The sequence below is a fragment of the Adiantum capillus-veneris genome, chromosome 19 (genome assembly GCF_014529385.1).
Source record: "Adiantum capillus-veneris isolate H3 chromosome 19, ASM1452938v2, whole genome shotgun sequence".
Lineage (NCBI taxonomy): Eukaryota > Viridiplantae > Streptophyta > Polypodiopsida > Polypodiales > Pteridaceae > Adiantum > Adiantum capillus-veneris.
In genome coordinates, this window is record NC_140949.1 from 52,383,107 (window position 1) to 52,397,860 (window position 14,754).

General features: G+C 44.0%; 1 protein-coding gene across 1 annotated transcript in view; it reads right to left on the reverse strand.

Moving 5' to 3' along the window:
• Positions 1–452: 452 nt before the first annotated feature.
• Positions 453–14,754, reverse strand: part of LOC147434017 (uncharacterized) — a 51,239-nt gene continuing 36,937 nt past the window's right edge. Inside the window, exons 4-16 of the mRNA XM_086490643.1 lie at positions 3,950–4,045; positions 3,734–3,860; positions 3,605–3,663; positions 3,415–3,504; positions 3,140–3,207; positions 2,951–3,047; positions 2,021–2,095; positions 1,839–1,937; positions 1,269–1,427; positions 1,147–1,176; positions 983–1,045; positions 763–840; positions 453–651 (exon numbers count right to left, since the gene is read on the reverse strand). Coding sequence (XP_086346769.1) covers positions 568–651; positions 763–840; positions 983–1,045; positions 1,147–1,176; positions 1,269–1,427; positions 1,839–1,937; positions 2,021–2,095; positions 2,951–3,047; positions 3,140–3,207; positions 3,415–3,504; positions 3,605–3,663; positions 3,734–3,860; positions 3,950–4,045 — 1,125 coding nt within the window. The 3' untranslated portion in view covers positions 453–567. The remainder of the gene's footprint in view (positions 652–762; positions 841–982; positions 1,046–1,146; positions 1,177–1,268; positions 1,428–1,838; positions 1,938–2,020; positions 2,096–2,950; positions 3,048–3,139; positions 3,208–3,414; positions 3,505–3,604; positions 3,664–3,733; positions 3,861–3,949; positions 4,046–14,754) is intronic.

Consider the following 14,754-nt stretch of genomic DNA (forward strand, 5'->3'; position numbering starts at 1 on the left):
AAATAAATAAATAAGCTGTATTTGAAGGCTTAAAACTAAATTCCTCCAAATTCTAAAGGTTCACCTTCAAATATTTATAAAAGTTAAAAGGGAAAACTTGTAGGTGGGATTACAATAAATCTTGGTTTTTTCTTGAGCAATGTGTATAATTCACATTTAATCTTTAACACCTTCCTGATACATCAGTTTTCCGAAATTGTAGGCGCCTAATCTTAGGTCTTGAGGAGGAACTCTCACTCTATGGCCAATCAAGTTATTCATTAATCTCTTATCTCCACAAAACCATCTCTTTTACAATAGAGTTTAAGGTGGGTCCACCAAATGAGTTCCCCCACAAGAAACGGCGATGCTTGCCATAAACATGTTACCACCAAGAGAGTCACATGGAGAACCTATCGCACTTAACTAGTTTACGTCCAACAATGATCAACTAACATGCACTACATCAAATGAGACAAAACAGCAGAGGTTGCATAAAGATCTAAAGTTTTATTTGCTATTACGAGGGTGAAGCTCTACCATTTATAAGCTTTTCATTTTCTGAGTTAAAATTACAAACATTTCAAGTCATCGACTTTCTTTGGAATTTTTTGGTGTTCTAAACCTTCCAAACCGCCTTGCAATCTCTGCCTCCGTCATAGTGTCCCAGACCTGCGCACAACGGCAACAAATGAGGCATACATAGCTCTAAATGCTCTTTCTCACAACATAAAAATTGGGGGTGGGGGGGGATTCAACCAAAAAAAAAAAACTTTCACCCACATCCAAATTTCCTTTGGATCCACCTACGGCTAACAAAAACGGTGCGTCCTTGCAAAATGCGGACGCAAATACAGCTCCCTGCAATGTAAGAAAACTGGTCACTCCATTGACATATCAAAACCCTGTTTGCCTCGAATGAAAATTTAACAAAAAAATACAGAACACAATTTTCAAAACAAGAAAATCAAGTGTTGTAAATGCCAATAGACAATAGACAGACCACTTTCGGGTTTTTCGAGCATAAACATGACGGTTGATTATCCTTTAGGTCCCATAGTTTCACCTGCACAATGAATTGGCAGCTACAATCTTATAAAGCAAACAAACCAAAATATCCTGAAATCATCATACTACCACTTCCTGCAAAAGTTTCAAATGAGTTACCATTTTGTCTGTAGAGCCTGTAGCCAATAGCTGTTGTGCCATACACAAGACATGCAAACTTAGTAAAATTCCAAAGGCTTAACAGATAATTGCAATCCGAAATGTGAAAAACAAAGAATTACATGTGGAGCAGCAGTATTATATGAGACCGTGCACACAGCTTTATCATGCGCATGTATGTTGAACAAAGGTTTTCCACCCTTCCGAGGACTACCAGAAGCTGAAGCAGGGGAAACCATGCGGATATCATGCCCGCTCACTATCCCGTCTTCCAAGCTTACCTACCAAAGTTTGCAACATTACTAGTGAATTGAATCAGGATGTTTTGTTTCATTGTCCACAATTAAGAAAAGGGAATACCCCTCGTATTTTATGGAATTCTCAAAACACCCACGAAATTTAAAAAATACCCAAATCACCCTTGTAATCTTCCTATAAGAAGTTGCCAAATATAATGCCTTGAGAGATGTTTGCAAAATTAATAAGGAGTAATTTGGAATTTTTGATAAAAATTTGAGGGCATTGGGATTTTTTACAAAATTTGCCAGATTTTGTGAAATTTGAGGGGTATTTTGGGAATTTCCACAAATTTCAGGGGCCTAAAAAAAAAGAGTACAATGGGAGCATATGTATATCCCTCCTCCACCTCCAAAAAAGAACATAAAAGCTCAAAAAAGGTAAACTTCACTAACCACAAAAGAATGGGACGTATGGGGATCCCAAGCAAGGGACTCCACATCCGCAGACACCGACCACCTCACCCCATCATGTGCCGGTGCCCTCATGTCCATCTGTCAACATTGCACCATCAGGAAAGCAGAAAAAGGACCGACTATTTGTGTGGTCAATGGGAGAAGACTCGGAGACTACATACAAGTAGCAGGGTGTGGTCGAAGGCTCCACTTAAAAGAACTGTGGGTTCTTGTTTATTCCATGCAACTGCCTGGACCTGATAAACATCAATAAGGACAGTTAGAAATGGAAAAGAATTGCAGATGAAAATTTTACGCTCTGAAAGCACTTCCACAATCTGAATAATTATTAACATTAATGGCAGCGACGCTTGCTTCTGCTTGCATCTCCATTGCCGTAACCGGTGACGGGAGAGTCTTCATCAGTGCTCGAGTACGAGCATGGGAGGGGAAACCTTGAACTTTCCAGGTGGGAAAGGTATGATGTTTTACTACTTTCCCCAGCATCAAGGATTTTCGTCATTGCCCAAAATCCCCCAAAAGACCATCATTGTCAGGTCAAGTTTAAAAAGACCTCTATCAAACATTTGCAAATACTGTCCCAGAAATGATATCTGTATTAATGCATGCATGCAAACGTAAAACAGTTGAAGCACATTCTTACAGCTGGAAACTGATATCCAGATGTGGAATTTCACCCAAGGACACAAAGGATCACATGGGAATGGGGGTTTTCTTCTTTATGTTTTAAGGGGGGAGATTAAGGGCTTTGCAGAAGGCAACTGATAAAATGCCTCTATCAGATCCACAAAAATAAAAATGAAGAGCTCCCCTCCAGAAAGCTTCCACCTTACTTTAACTGCACCTAAAGCCCTGCCCACAGACTCCTAGCCCTCCAGCTGAGTTGGGAGTTTAAAACAGCCCTTGGTGCAAAACAATCCATGAGAGAGCCTCTTTCATTGTCACGTGTTAAATCAAGATCTTTTGACAGAATTATACAGCACTTTCCAAGCACACGTGCTCTCCTACCATGCCCACCACATTATAAAAAAATAGATGTGTGTGTTCAGCTTCCACAATTCCTTGCAATTTGATGTAATGACAGTAGGCACCTTATCAGAATGCGAGGAAATAGTATGCTCACACTTCTGGGTTACAATATCCCATATTTTTATAGAAGAATCAGCACTACCACTTGCTAAGACGTTCCTGAAATATACAACGTCGACGAGATCATAAGTGAATCACTTAACAAAAACCAACACAACTCAAACTTGCAGTTGCCAAAGTCCTCACATTACCTATACTCATTGTTCCAAGCTAGACATAAAACAGCATCTGAGTGGCTACCTTCCTTCAGCTTTGCCCCCTGCATTCAAAAATACAATCATTTGAATCAAAGTTTGAAGCCCCTGTGTAAATATACTGATTTTATTCTAGAAATAGACATGCACAACCACATGCACCCAGAAATCCTTACTACTCATAATTCAGTAAAACCCTTTCTGTCGCAGGAAAGTCCCCTCCCCAACTTCTTGTTATACAATGGGAGAGATAGTGTTACTTTTCAGCAAACCTTTTTCTTCTTCTTCTTTTCACTGTGTGATTTTGAAGAAGAGGATTGTCTAAATCCCCCAAGTACAATAGCAGGCTCCACAGCATCCAACTGCAAAGAAGAAGAAGAGAAGTACAATATTATATTCTATAACCAGAAGCTATGGTCAGGATAAGCAACCCATTCGGAATCAGAAAATGAGAGTGCATACAACATCAAGGTCCCAAATTTCAATTTCCGGTTGCATGGTTCCAATTGCCACATAGTTTCCTACAAAATACTGTCACACACTCAGCCTAAGTGCTTTCCAAACAATAAATTTTCCAATGTCAAATCTTACCTTTGTCACCACCTTTAAGGTCGCAGTCAAGCCAAGCTAGACTCAGAGGAAAAGCTGGCAGCATTACATCATGATGCACATACATATTTTGTGTGCCATCTTCTGTCAAATCTTCATAAATCCATACCTATCTCAAAAATAAGATAAAAACGGTTAACTTAATCATAATATGTACTTTATCAGTGTACTTCAAATAAGCTGCATGCTGTCACAAACCTCAAGATGGCTAACATCGTCTTCATTGCGAGCAGTTAAAATAAGCAAATCTGACGGCTTGATTGTCATGTCCTCGATTTCCTCCTCGTCGTCACTCTGGCATGACAAATTGGAGAAATTACCTTCATAAAGATCCAAAATGCGTACCACAATTTCAGTATCGCGGAAATGTTATTCAAAAGCCAGACTGGAGGTAAGGAAAGAGAGAAAATCGACACCATACTGGACCAGAAGACGGGAGATCCTATATTGATGGGGAGAAAAATAGTACAAGCAACCATAAGATGGGACAGGATAAAATTAGGCAGTGAGGGCTGTTTTGTGGCTATGCCTAGCATATGTGCGTTGTGAGGTAGACGTACCTGTACCGGCCTGTGGAGCCATGCATGTGCCCACTCGGTAGACTGGAGGTAAGTGGAGAGAGAGAATCAACACCACAATGGGACCATAAGATAGGCTGCCCCCCCCCCCCCCCCCGGGAAAAAGAGTATATACATTGATGGGGAGAAAAACAGTACAAACATAGGAACCGGATGGTGGGGCAGGAGTAAATAAGGCAGCGAGGGCTGTTTTGTAGCTGTGCCCGGCCGCATGTGAGGTAGGCGTACCTGTACCTATGTGTTGAGCCATGCAATGACTCCTATTCCTAGGCGTCTATGGGGTCAAATTATTATTGATGACATAAATGTGCTACTTGGTACATTTAGTTGAGGTGGCATGTTTTGCTGATGTGGCAGTTTTTAAGCAGGGGGACCCCATTTATTCGTGTCGTGGGATGTGGGGGTGTGAATCGAGCATGTAGCGGGGTCCCCATATACCCCAGGCCCACATTATATCCATAGGTCGCAAAGTTCAGTCTGCGTTTGGCTCTCTCCCTCTTTAGTAGAGATTATTTTATTTGGCACAAAAAGTGGTTGTATATTGTGTACAAAGAGACCCCTAGGGATGCCTATCACCCAAAGGATGTACAAGATGAAGTACAATGTGAGTGCTATGTGTACATCAAGGTGGCATGTATGAAGAAAGCAAAATGAACCACTTGGTGTGTGTGTGTGTGTGTGTGTGTGTGTGTGTGTGTGTGTGTGTGTGTGTGTGGTTGGGGGGGGGGGGGGGGGGGGGGGGGGCGGGGGGGGGGGAGGATCACAGATTTCTTTACACCAGCCAGAGGAGCAGTCATCACAGCAAATCTCAGAGCCCACCCACACTAGAGGTACGTTGATTGATCGAGCCATTGAGCTAGGCAGACCCACCATCGACGAAGGCTGCAGCAGAAGATCCAGATCACTCTAGCTCGACGTGCAAGACGCCCAATCAGAGTACTCACCATAGAGGATGTTGATGAGATTCGACAACGACCTATGAGAGATTTCATTTGAATCCACCACCCCCCCTCCCTCTATCTCGTTTTCAGTTCCGGATCAGCTTCAGATTCATTTCATAGTGTTTTAGTATTTTAGTCTTAGTTCTTTGTACTTTCCGTACTCAGACATGGTATCAGATTCACCAATTGTAGCTTTTTGGTCTCATAGGTCATTTTGGCCTTCCGAAGACATTAATATAACATTTCATATCTCTCTCTCTCTCTCTCTCTCTCTCTCTCTCTCTCTCTCTCTCTCTCTCTCTCTCTCTCTTTGTGTGTGTGTGTGTGTGTGTGTGTGTGTGTGTGTGTGTGTGTGTGGAGGCCACTTTATATTGCGAGATGCTATTTCCCCCCAAGAACATCTCCGCATGCATCGCCCAAGGGGCAATCACCATACATGATTTTAGATGAGGACATATGGGAGTTCTCTAGGGATGGGGATGTCATCCTCCTAGGGAACTTCGATGCCAGGACATGCCACTCTCAAACAGCCTTCTATGATACCCAGAGTTACCCGGAACGGGAACGGGGACCCCCGGAACACACCCCCACCCCCCCCCCAAAAAAAAGGCGGAACGGGAACGGGGGCTGGAACAGTAAGTTTAAAATATGCTTAAATTAAGTTGGATTTAACCTATATGTTAGTAGAGAGCCATACACACCCATTAGTCCAAGTAGAATCCTATTTAGGCATGCTCTGCAATGATTCTTCAGTCTTAAGGCTTACACGCGATTGCGCAATACACAATACATGATTTGAGATCATCCTTTACAAAAGCATCTTGATTCTTCATAGAAAGAACATTAACTCAAAGGTGAAGAATAGAGTCCAGACCACACTAAAGCTTGGAGCAAAAAGAGGATAGATCATAGATTATAAAGATGGCTTACAAGGCCAGCCAAGGCGCTACAAAAAGACATGTAGAGGTTAAGAGTGCTAAATAACAACTGTAAGAGTCAATAGGTGATATGTCAAGACTCAATCACTTATATGGTAGTGCAATACAAAAAGGGGACAAAGCCGGCGGCCACAAAGGAAACAAACATCAAAAACCAATGAGCAATGAGTCATGACTCATGCCTGATGTTCACCTCTGGGTAGGGACAAAAGAGCATCCCACCTCCCAATCTGTAGTGGAGTCCTGGACGTCGTGAGTATCATCCGAAAATCCTCCTGCATAGGCTCATCCTAATGCATTGATCCTCCTGCCTCTCCAAGCACCTCTGTCTCTACCTCCATCTCCCATTGTAGAAAGGGATCTGTCACTTTGGATGTTGACTTGCAAAGCATTCTTAAGTTTGCACTGACAAAAACAAGGTCATTTGCTTTCTCCACTCCAAGTCGGTTCCTCTTTCTAGATGCAATGTGGCTATATACACTCCACTCCAAGCAAGAGGAGCTAACCGCTTGGCTGAGAATACGGACGGCGAGTCGCTGAAGATCAAGACTATCTAAACCAATTTCTTGCCACCACAAGACGGAGGAAAACTTGGTGCGATCAATTTGAGCATCGACTGTCCCATCCTCGCATATCCTTGTAATATGCAAGCTAATCCTTTATTTTGCGTTGCATGTCACGATCAGGGTGAAGCTTCTTGAAGATGGTGTTCCAGTGTGTGTTTACCTCCGAATCATGCTCCTGCCCTGCACCCTGGGACTCTGGGTCCAACACAAAAGCTGCACCATGAAGAGGTGAACTATAGGCATTCCGCCTGCTACTACAAAGCTCTTTGATTTCTTCGAGCCTATCTGGGTTCTTCTCATGCTCTTCAAGGGCCTCGACCATGCGATCCATTGCTTCATAGACCTTGCCAATACAAGGTTTCATACCATCCATCACTCTAAGCAAGTGGATCACTAGTTTCACCATTTTGTCAATACTCTTTAGGGACTCCCAGAACTCAGGATCCTCCACCTTCCCTGTACAAATGATCCTTGCGACTGTACTTGCATGGGTAGTCTCAGCAAACTCTGTACTGATGAAGAGTTGCCTCACTGCACTTTGACACTCTACAAAGCGGCTCTAACAGACTTCGACACTCCAAGTCGAGAATCTACCGCGACAGCACAAATAACCACTTCAAAACAGTTCTCAGTTCACAATTGATTCGACACTGACCCGGCAGAGTTCCGTGCCTAGAGATATAGGCCCCAAAGTCTGGCGCCCCTTTCGGTATTCCTTTTTATATTAATCTATGTTCAAAGTACAAGAATGCAGGCAGATGCTCACATTCAAACTCTGCGTCCAAATGCTCTGAATTATGAGTGGCCTACCCACTTATTTAAAGAGTACAAGGGATGCCAAAAGCAGAGCCCCAAAAGCTGTTTCAAAAAGCCTCTTAATAAAAGAATAAAGCTTTTCTCTCACAAGCCCTCTTTTAGGGAATAAAATAATGCCCAAAAGCTACTAAAGCTTTTGCGTGGGATTCTCTCCTGCGTAGACAAAAGCGGCCAAAAAAGCAAACTGCCATGTACTGCTGCCAAGTCATCCGGCCCGTGAAACGCGCCGCAAATTTACAAGGCTGTTTTGCTGCGTTTTCAGCGATACGCAGGTTTTGGCAGTCATGGAAATCTTCCCCTTTTGCATCTATTTGTTCACAGATGCATTACAGGTCAAGGGCAGAAGAGGGGGCACTCGATTTATGCTGGGGGGATGCTTCATTGAGAAACTGGTCACAGATTAAGAGCTATGGAGTGCTTTCTTTCCCTCTAATGTACAGTGTGGTGCTAGGAGTGATGCCCTACACGCTACACACTGCTCTCTCTCTCCCCTACGTGCAGTTATGTGATGCCCCACAAGAGGGCTCTTCATTTGACTAATGTACAGTTGTGTGGGTTCATGCTTTTGTGTTGAGGCAAGAGCCTCCTTGAGCAGGAACAATGGTAGCTAGCTACTACTCCAAAGCAGGCACCGGTGAGGGTCATAACCTCACCGTACAGGTGCAAATTCAGCGTTGTGTATGTGCAGAAAATTGACTCTTTGTCAGCCATACGAACGTCAGAACCCTTGGGAATCGTGCCCCACTGGCAGAGGACAGCTAGGGGACTGTTTGGGGCTAAAAACATGGCAAAAACCAGTAAATACAGCGTGCTGAATTTACTGTTTTTGGGCAGGAATCAGAGGGTATACGCCAGTAGAAGTGAGTTCTAGCAGGGGAATTGGTTTCGCGCAAGTTCTAGGGTTGTTATGCTTCCGAAATTTGGCCAAATCAGATGGTATCTAGCTGGAAAGAGGTGAAGGATTCCTAGGACTCTTCTTTGTAATTTACCCTCCTAAAGAATAAAGAAATACCGAAAGGGGCGTCCATTTTGGGGCCTACAGGTTGTCGGCTCGGAGCATTCTAGCTTCCAAGCCGTGTGTGTACTTAACTGTTAATTCCCGTCGCAGGTTTCCTTTGTAAAGTGCTCTGTGTGTGTGTGTGTCTAAAGTAAAGAATTTCGGGTGAAAGCCAAAGCCTACCGCCCCACAGGCCGGTTTCACATGCAATGTAGATGAACATAGAGACGGAGTGCCAAACCGTTCATCAAATTTTATCAAGGAGTTAGCTTCTCCTTTCTGCTCTTTTGATCAAGGAGTTAGCTTCTCCTTTCGGCCAGATCGGAACTCTTGATATTCCGGCGTAGTAAAATTAGCCATCACACCCACACCGTACTGATCTTCCACGGGTGTCTTGATGCACTAAAATTACATACCCAGGCAATCTCATTCAATTAGGAATATTCAATAATTGGCACATCACAATGCAGCACAAATGCTCACATATGCATGTTACAAGACATAGAAACATAAAGCCGCCAATGAACACTCCTCCCGCATAACCTAACAAGGTCCGGGGCAGGAAATATTCAACGACTCCCTCATCACTCCTCCCGCATAACCTAAAAGGTCCGAGCCGGGAGATATAGAGGCCTTTTACAACCAAACGCCCCCCAGACCGCAGCCTGCGTCGTTTGGAGGTGCTGAGAGTAACCACTGCTCACACTTCTTAATACTCCTCCCGCATAACCATCCAGGTCCGGGCCGGGAGTCACAACAATAATTATTTTACAAGCATACAACAAAACGCTCCCCAGGCATCGGCCTGCGTCGTTCGGAGGTTTTCAAACATACAACGAAACGCTCCCTAGGCATCGGCCTGCGTCGTTCCGGGGTTCAAACAATACCAAAACAGTATTTCTCACTTCTCCACCCAGGAGTAAAATCACCAATCATTGAAACCAATATCAAACCAGAGTCAAACAATTCAAATCGGCACCAAAACAGATTCAAAACAGATACCATCCATTTCAAACAAATTCCAAACAGGATCACCAAACAAGATCAAACAGAACTCAAACTTAAAAAGCAATCTCGCAATCAAGCTCGAAAAGTCGACTGACTTTCCATCTTGAAACCTGCACCAAAAAATGAGGGTTAGGTTCCTTCCATGAGGTCGTAGCCGAGCACAGCATGGTCCATCAGCTCTTGGACAGACAGTGTTTCTTTGGTGGCGATGGTAGTCCCAAGAGAGAGCAATCACACCGAATGAAACCGGCCTGTTCAATCCAAAAAGGGCGGTAGACTTTACTTTAAACCTTGATTTAGCTTTCACCCATTATTAGTCGTCTATTTTACCTGTACTTTCAAGACACAACAAAGGGGAGAGGGATACAGGCTGCTAGATTGCACCTGTATGAGTGGACAGACACCAGATTGGCCCCTAACTTAGGCGCCCCTTTCGGTATTTCTTTATTGTTCAAAAGAGGGAATAAACGCTGTGGTTCCTACAAGCTGCCCCGCACAAACTCGGCTGAATTTCCACTGTTCCAGCCCGATTTCGGCAGCATAACTGTACTAGAACCTTTCACGGTCAGTATTCCCACGCATTGACCGACTTTCCCGACGCATACGGGCACTTTGCAAAACCTGGCGAGAATCTGCAGCACGCTGAATTCTCTGTTTTCAGCCCTGAAAATGCGCCAGATCGCCTGTACAGCGGTCCCCTTGCGTCCCCGAACCTCCTGGGGGTATTAGGGTCCGTTTAGGGCCAAAACCCTAAACCTGCAAAAATACACAGCAGGCTGTAATTCACTGTTTCGGGCTCCGTTTCGCGTGCCGGTCGCATCCCTAGCAAGTCCTCGAGCTCCCGCACCTGTAGGGCTACTTGCCCTTTGAATCGGACGAGATTTCTGGCGTGAAACCTCTCCGAATTCACCTGTACCTGCGGGGGGATTAGCCGCTAGCTAATCCAGTACCTGTGCAAGAGGCTCTTGCCTCGGCAATCGCGCATGAACCCACACAACTGTACATTGGTCAAATGAAGAGCCCACTAGAGGGGCATAACATACTGCCAAAGGGGAGAGAGAGGGCAGTGCGTAGCGTGCAGGGCATCACTCCTGGCACCGCACTGTGCATAAGAGGGAAAGCAAGCACTCCATAGCTCTTAACCTGTGACAGAGACTTGCAAAATGAGCCTCCCAGCTATAAATCACGTTTTTGCCTTCTCTATAAGTAGTAAACTGGCCTCAGAGTGCCAAGTGTCACTCACTTGTGCATTTTCCCGCTTTAGACCCTCGGGTCTAAAAATATCTCACCTGCAGCCTCTGTTGACTTGGCCACAGAGTAACAAAATGATCCCCATGTCAAACTGCACGTAATGACGCGAAGACATTTTCAGGTCCCAAAATAGCAGTTCCCTAAATTTTAGGAGATGCTGCCATTGTATCTTTCTAGGTCATCCGACCCTCTTTGTACACTGCGGCCACATCCAAAACTGAAATGTAGCCTCTGTAGCAAAGGATTCCACTTTGGCTAGTCAATGACCCCACTTGGCTAACCATAGTCCTTGTCCAACCTTAGTGCTCTCTTGCCCTCAGGCCTGGACTCCCTCTGGACAGTTCCACACTAGCTATGCAATGCAGGGCAGTTAGATTTCCCGAGGGGTGTTTCCAAAAAGTGAAAGTAAATAGATAATAAGAAAGAAATCAACAAAAAGGATAGATAGTAGTCACACGCTGGTGACATACCCTCCTCTTGAAATCTCAAACGTCCTCGTTTGCATCTATGTCGTCCATGCTTACTGTCAACACTGATGTATTCAACACATGTCGACACATATACGACACATACATGCTCATTGTCAACCCTGGTGTATTCAACACCTCGTCGACTCATGTATTGCCTGCGTGTGAACCCTGTCCCAATGACATAGTGGTAGCTTCGCACTCTGCCATTGCTTTGAGTCACTAACTTTCCAATGACAAAATGGTAGCTGCACATTTTGCCACTGTCTTATAGTACACGTTGGATCCCGTAACACTTTCGAGCATACCCAAACCGACAGTTTAAGAATGCAGTTACACATGTACTCCTGAATAGAAGCAATCATTGTATCCTTGACAAACTGACAAGAAATACTCACTTCTATAGCACTAACCAAACTTTTGGACATTCCATAAGAGCAATTGCCAAACTGACAATCTGTACAGCTCTAACATTCATGTAACAGGTATTTGATTTGAGCTCACTTTAAATACCATGTACATCATTTGTTTCAGAAGCCATTGTCACACTGACAATCCATGTAGCTTTGAAACTCAAGGGGTCAAGGTAGGTTGCAAATCGAAGGCTTCCAGGTAAAGTGATAACACAGTTGGTGACTCTGCAAGTTCACCTTCTTCCATCCACTTAGCATCCATTGGTGGATAGTTTCTGAACTTTACCAAGTAACGCCTAGCAACCTTGCCTTTCACTTTCCTTTCTTTGTGTGCCAAAATCTGTTCAGGGACCAAGATCTCGTCAAGTTCCTCGACTTCCGGCTGATCTTCAGCTGGCATATCTTCTGGCACATCACCCACATAGGGTCTGAGAAGACTCACATGAAACGCATTGTGAATCTTCCAACTGTCAGGCAATTTCAGCCTATATGCAACATCACTGATTATGTCGCACACTTGAAAAGGCCCATAGTAACGCATGCTGAGCTTTGGAAACACTCTTTCCTTGCCCTTCATCTTCTTTAACCTTGCCTTTTCAAAGCGTAAAAGCACCCAATCACCAAGTGAATATACCACTTCACGACGGTGACGATCAGCTGCTTTCTTTTGCTTTGCCTGAGTCCTTTCTAAGGCCACTTTGACCTTCTTGTACATTTCATCCATGTCTTGAACATACTTATCTGCTTCAAATATCTTGTCCTTTGTATGCAGTATGGGAGGAACTTTCTTGCCACCTTCAACTATCTCAAAGGGTGCCTTGCCAGTTGATGAATGCACTGTATTATTGTATGCATACTCCACCAATGGCAAATACTGCTCCCACCTTCCTTTATGCTCTGACACATAGCACTTCAGCAGATCTAGGACAGTAGAATTTGCCTCTTCTGACTGCCCATCTGTTTGAGGATGAAATGACGAAGAGAATTTGAGCGTGGTGCCCATATTCTCAAACAAGCCTCTCCAGAACAAACTAGTCATGCGTGGATCACGGTCGCTAATAATCGACTGTGGCATGCCATGATACTTGAAAATATTGCTCATAAACAAGCGTGCCATCTGATCTGGCTTTATCTTCTTCCTGACAGGAATAAAATGAGCCTGTTTGCTGAATCTGCAAATAATGGTCCAAATACCATCATTTCCTGTCTGCGTTCTTGGAAGATCAAAGATAAAATCCATAGCAATACTTTCCCATGGTTTATCTGGAATAGGTAGTGGTTGCAATAACCCTGGTGCCTTTTGCCTGTCAAACTTGACCTTTTGGCATATTAGGCATTCTCGCACAAAGGCATCCACATCCCTTCTCAATGTAGGCCAATAGAAGAATGTCTCAACCGCTTTAACTGTAGCATCGATACCACGATGCCCTGCATACGGTGGGACATGACTCTCTTCCATAACTTTGCGTCGCAATGGCTTTGTGACACACAATCTGCCATGCATCATCATGAACCCGTCTTTAAGAAGATAGTGTTCATGACGTTGTCCATCCATTAGTTGCTCGAAGACCCTTGCAAAATCTTCATCATTTGCATACTGTTCTCTCATATCATCAAGTTCATGATGATAAGGAATTGACACAGCTGAAATTTGTGGCTTCCTAGACAAGGCATCAGCCACAACGTTCTTCTTGCCTTCCACATGCACAATCTGAAAATGGAACATGGACAAGATATTTGCCCATCGCATATGCTTCTCAGATAACTTTGTCTGTGTCAAGAAGTATCGCAAGGTCTGATGGTCCGTTTGGACAACAAAGTCTGCACCTAGCAGGTAGTGTTTCCAACTTAAGAGCGCATGAATCACAGCCAGTAACTCTTTCTCATAGACCTGCATGGTCATCTCTGGCCCTTGCAAAATTCTGCTCTCATAGGCTACTACCCTGCCATCTTGCATTAGCACAGCACCAATGCTACTACCGCAGGCATCACACTGGACAACAAATGACTTCCTAAGATCTGGCAACACAATGACTGGATCTGAAGTCATCTTTTCCTTTAAGAGATTAAAAGCTGAAATCTCTTTCTGTGTCCATCTAAAGGTGACTGCCTTCTTTTGAAGAGCATGTAAAGGTGAAGCAATCTCAGCGAAATTTCGGATAAACCTTCTGTAATAGGAGCATAGTCCCAAAAAGCTTCGGACATCATGCACCGTCTTCAAATTTGGCCATGACTTGATCGCTTCGACTTTTGCAGGATCCATTCTGACACCGTCCTTTGAGACAATGTGTCCCAGAAAGTGAATCTCTTCCAGAAAAAACTCACTTTTCTTTGCATTGATGAGCAACCTATGACTGCGTAGCTCTTTGAACACAATGGCCAAGTGATGCCTATGCTCCTCTTCATTCTTTGAATAGACTATCATGTCATCAAAGAACGTACCAACAAACTGCTGGTGTGGACGGAAAATTCTGTCCATCATCCTATTAAACGTAGCAGGAGCATTTGTGAGACCAAAGGGCATCACTAAAAATTCGTAAAGGCCAAACGTTGTTCTAAAAGCAGTCTTGTGCACATCCTCTGATCTAATGCGGATCTGATGATACCCACTCTTTAGATCTATCCTGCTAAACATAGCTGCTCCTTCTAATTTGTCCATAATATCATCAATTCTAGGTATAGGGAACCTATTCTTGATGGTATTCTTGTTCAGTGCACGGTAGTCGATGCACATACGCCATGAGCCATCTTTTTTCTGCACCAACAATACTGGAGAACAGAATGGAGATGAACTGGGCTGAATCAGCCCTTTTTCTAACAGCTCCTGTACTTGGCCCATTATCTCTTTCTGCTGAGCCGCACTAACCCTGTACGGAGGCTTATTTGGTGGGCTACAGCCTGGCACCAAATCTATCGCATGGTCCTCGGGTCTCTCTGGCGGTAATTGAGACGGTAATGAATCGGAAAAACAGTCACTATACTGTTGTAAAAACATTGACCTTTCTTTATCTAGCACAGATAAATTTGA